This window comes from Myotis brandtii, unplaced genomic scaffold, assembly GCF_000412655.1.
Source record: "Myotis brandtii unplaced genomic scaffold, ASM41265v1 scaffold1141, whole genome shotgun sequence".
Lineage (NCBI taxonomy): Eukaryota > Metazoa > Chordata > Mammalia > Chiroptera > Vespertilionidae > Myotis > Myotis brandtii.
In genome coordinates this window covers 1,153,494-1,158,202 of record NW_005353931.1, presented here as the reverse complement: position 1 = coordinate 1,158,202, position 4,709 = coordinate 1,153,494, and the positions used below count along the sequence as shown (strand labels likewise).

General features: G+C 36.1%; 1 protein-coding gene across 1 annotated transcript in view; it reads right to left on the bottom strand.

Moving 5' to 3' along the window:
- Positions 1–1,106: 1,106 nt before the first annotated feature.
- Positions 1,107–4,709, bottom strand: part of LOC102256632 (glutamate receptor ionotropic, delta-2) — an 841,284-nt gene continuing 837,681 nt past the window's right edge. The window contains exon 8 of the mRNA XM_005857866.2: positions 1,107–1,268. Coding sequence (XP_005857928.2) covers positions 1,107–1,268 — 162 coding nt within the window. The remainder of the gene's footprint in view (positions 1,269–4,709) is intronic.

Below are 4,709 nucleotides of genomic sequence, written 5' to 3'. Positions count from 1 at the left end.
CATAGTACCCTTAAAGTTACTTGAGAGCTTAAAAGTAGAAACAGACCATAGTAAGTGCACATATAGGTAATAAAATTATATTTAACACTGTAAAGAAATGAGTATCATAAAATTCAGACTATTGGTTATACTATTCAGAAGGGAGGAGGTTGGGAATGAAGTATGAGCGGGTGTTTAGGATGCTTGGTATGTCCTATTTCGTGACCATAGTAGTAGTTGTTTCCTTGAAAATAATTCATGAAACTATCCTAATATTTTTTGCAGTTTTCTATGTTTATTATGCTTTGATATAAAACAATAATTAAAACACATTAAAATAGTTTCAGCTCCTCTAGCAGAGGTTTTTATTGCTAATTAGAACAGCTCCATAATTTTGTCTGTTTCTCTGCATCCTCAACACTGAAAAGGAGCAGATACTGAAGAACCTCTTCACTCGATACAGCAACTTTATACAATTAGAAATTTATATTTATGAACCCTGTATGCACATGTAATTACCTTGGGTTTTTTTCCTACCACAAATATGTAAAAATGGCAAATTCAAACTATAGCAGCCATTTCCCCAGGGGCTTTTATATTTCTCCTCAAGAAAGTCATAGTTCCAGGAGTTCATGAAATATTCTTTACTGCCCTCAGCTTCTTCTTACATGTGATCTGAAGTATAGCACCAGAGCTCAGTTCCTGCAAGCCATTTGCTACTTCTGCATGCCACATAGAGAAGCTGAAATACTGAAATGTCAGTTTTATAGAAGGACTTCACTCTTACTAAATGAAATTCCTCTAAGCTCTTTTTATGATTTTGTGTATGTTACAAGTTAAAAACCAAGCAGCTATGCATTGTACAAATATTAAATTCATTACTTTACAAAAATTATTATAATGAATGAAAGATTATGCTAGTTCCCTAGGAAACCATCAGATTCCTGTACCCTTCTTCCTTTAAATTATTCTGAAGCATAAATAGAATTCATTGACTAATACTTCTGGTAAGTACTTAAGGTCATTTAAATGTCTAATTCTCCCCCTTTCTTCTTTTATAAATTACAGAAGAAACTGTAATGTATACTGTGAACGTATTGTATGAAGACAATCAAACACAACCACAGTTACTGTAGGAAAAGCATATTTATCAATGTTTCTGGTCTTACTTTGCGAATGCCTCGGCCAAGCTCCTCTCCATAGTTGGTTCCAAGAATTTCAAAGTGGACGTTGGGATTGCCTCCATTTTCTCCAAATTCCAGCTCTCCGGTCAACCCACTAACTCCACCCTAAAGCAGAGAAAAGATACTGATGTAAGATTTCAGAAAAAAGTAAAATAATAATAATAAAGCATAAAAGATAGTTCTAGTAAAACAATTTCCATCTATAAAATAAATATTATTTAAAGCATGCAATTTTTAATAGGCTACTTTTTAATAAGTGCCCAGCATAAATTGAAGAGCAATTGAAAGTAATCTTGAAAATCACTTAATCCAAGTTTATCCACTTCACAGACAGAATATTTAGATCCAACGAGTCAAACGATTACACAAACTGACAGGATGTTATGGCTGAGACTAAATCCCAGGCTAGGTTTGTTGCCTTCATACCTTCTGACACACGTGGATCCATCAGTCAGAAAACTAGATGCTTTCGGAGAGAACAGATCTGCTCTGGAGACACATTGGACAATATTCTTTCTCAGCGCAATGCCATTCTAATTGGACCTTAAATGATTTCTTGGATTCTAAAAGCCATGGTTTATAACCTATTAGAGGTTTATTTTTCCTCCTTTTTTAAATATCTTGTCTAAATGTAAAACAGAAAGCTAAATTGGGCTTGAAATCTGTTTTTGCTCTTAACCGGTAGTGCTGGCTGTTGAGATTCATTGGGAATTTCCAAGCTTCATCTCTCATTCAACATGGCAGGTGTTCATTTTCCTAACAGATGGTAATGTAGGTCAGACTTCTCTCTTTCTTGTTTACCATTCTTTTCTCGTTTTAGTTTATCATTTAGGATTTTACAAGTAAAAATCATATTCGGAATCAACTCTAAACTATAGTACTTCTAACTTGGAATTTTAGGCTGATAACCACATTTATCTGAACAAGTTATCTCAGTTTGTACATTGCTTTAAGTATCACCTCTATATTGTTTGATAATTAAATGTACAGACAGTCCCCAATTTATGATGTGTTTTGACTTACGTCTTACGCTTTTTTTTTTCAACTTTGCAACGGTGCAGAAGCAATTCAAATCTGGTATAAACAGTACTTGGCATTTTGATTTTTTACTGTTATCCCCCTGCAGTTCGATGCTCTGGTGATGCTGGTCAGCAGCAGTGCATACAGCTAGGAGTCAGCAGTGCAATTGCGAGGGTAAACCCCTGGCACTCTCCAGGGCTCTTAGTTACCAGCGTTTTTTGGATATTGTGTCCTGAGCACATTAAGGAAAGTTAGACTAAGCTATGACGGTTGGTAAGTTAAATGTACTAAATTCATTTTTGACTAACAATATTTTCAACTTAGGTTTATTGGGACAAAACCTCACCATGTCACAGAGCACCTGTATTTCATTTGCCATAACCTCTAACTTAACTTCTGGTCTTTGTTGGCAGGTATTATGCTAACTGCTATATCTCCTACTGCATATGTGTCTTATATCCGTTGCATGATGCTAAGTTCATAACAGGCATTCAATAAAACTATTGCTTACTCATTACTTTTAGTATTTAATCTATTTCATTTTTTTAACAGTTATAACCAACAAAACTGATCCTCCATAACTATTTCCTAATAAGCAACTTCTCTTTTATTATCTAACTTTATTAATAAAAATATGTTGAATTTGATGGTTCTGTGCTCCTCTCATGTATGATTTAGTCAACACCATGGACTTGGTCTATGCCGTCAGAATCTACTGGTTGTGTAAACCTGGCTAAGTTATTTAATTTCTCTATGTCCAATTTCAACATCTGTTAAATGGAATTATTATCAAATAATAGTACCAAACCCAGAAGGCCATTATGAGTTTTATATTACATGTAAAGAATATAGTAGTTTTCAATAAATTGTGGAAGTTTAACTACTATCATTATCACCAGCATTATCATCTATGTGATTTTTTCATTCTCTACTTTTGAAGACTAATTCTGCTAAAAATTGTAAGCATGATCCTGATTTTTCAACTAACGTTTATTAGGGTAACAAAATTTCACTATATGCTTGAATATTCACATAGCTTTGGAAAATATTTTTCAAAATTTGACTCAATTACATTTAACCAATTAGTGTTTGGATAGAAAAGAGTTAATGCAACTGATCCAGGACCTGTTCACTTCTTTTACTGTTGGAGGGTAAGGATAGGGTGAGAAAAAAATAAAGGAGGTAAATTATCCAAGTCTTTCAAATCAATTATATCCTGCATGTTCGCTCATGCTAATATTTCAAAGAATTCAATTATCACTTAACATTTTAAAGATCAGGATAAGTGTAGTGGATCTTATAATCATTAATATCTACAAATGGTAAATACTGTGGGAGTTTGACTTACAAATATAGTATATATTACTACATTTAAGTTCAAACAACCGGTATTCAGTAACATTTTATAAGAGCTTATCTTATCCTTAATCACACTTTAGTAATATCCCTAAAATGTCATAATCTTAATTTTTTGTCATAGTGCTTTATTTCTAAGAAAAAGAGGAAATATATTGTATATCAATATGATTTTTTAATTGCAAAAAAGCTATACTCCTGTAATTTCTCAACTTTTGAACATTAGACTGCTTGGCACTACATTATTATTACTAGAGGCCTGGTGCACGAGATTCATGCATGGAGCAGGGGTCCCCTCAGCCCAGCCTACACCCTCTCCAATCCGGGACCGCTTAGGGGATGTCTGACTGCCGGTTTAGGCCCAATCCCAGGGACTAACAATATTTTAGTCTCACAATCTCGGGGACCACTGGCTCCTACCTGCTCCCCTGCCTGCCTGAATGCCCCTAACTGGCCCCCTGCCAGCCTGATCATCCCTAACGGCCTCTGCATGCGTAAGGATAGGGTGAGAACTGCCCCTCCCCCACTGGCCTGGTCACCCCCAACTGCCCCCGCCCCTCTGCCAACCTGGTTGCCCCACACAGCCTGATGTTCAGTTGCTGGCCTGGTCGCCCCACGCAACCTGCTGTTCAGTCGTTACTATGATGGCATCCTGGACAATTTGCATATTCCTCTATTATTAGTATAGATTCCCAACCAATACTCATATGGCCATTGCAGGCCAATGTCTTAATCCTTAGCTTGTATCTAGTACTGAGCATCTTAGTCCACTTACATTATACAATGAATGAAACCATAAATCAGGGACCTGTATTTAGTTTACTGTGGCCTACTTTGTTCACCTTATGACTTTGTAATTTATCTCCTTTATGTTATATTCTTTTTAAAAAAACATTTAAATAATATTTTTTTTATTGATTTCAGAGAAAAGGGGAGAGGGAGAGAGAGATAGAAACATAAATTATGAGAATCATTGATTAGCTACCTCCTACATACCCCCTGCTGGGAATCAAGCCTGCAACCAGGGTATGTGCCCTTAACCAGAATTAAACCTGGGACCCCTCAGTCCAAAGGCCAACACTCTATCCACTGAGCCAAACCAGCTTGGGCTTTATGTTATACTAGGAGCCCGGTGCACAAAAATTTGTGCCCTCGGGGGTGCAGGGTCCC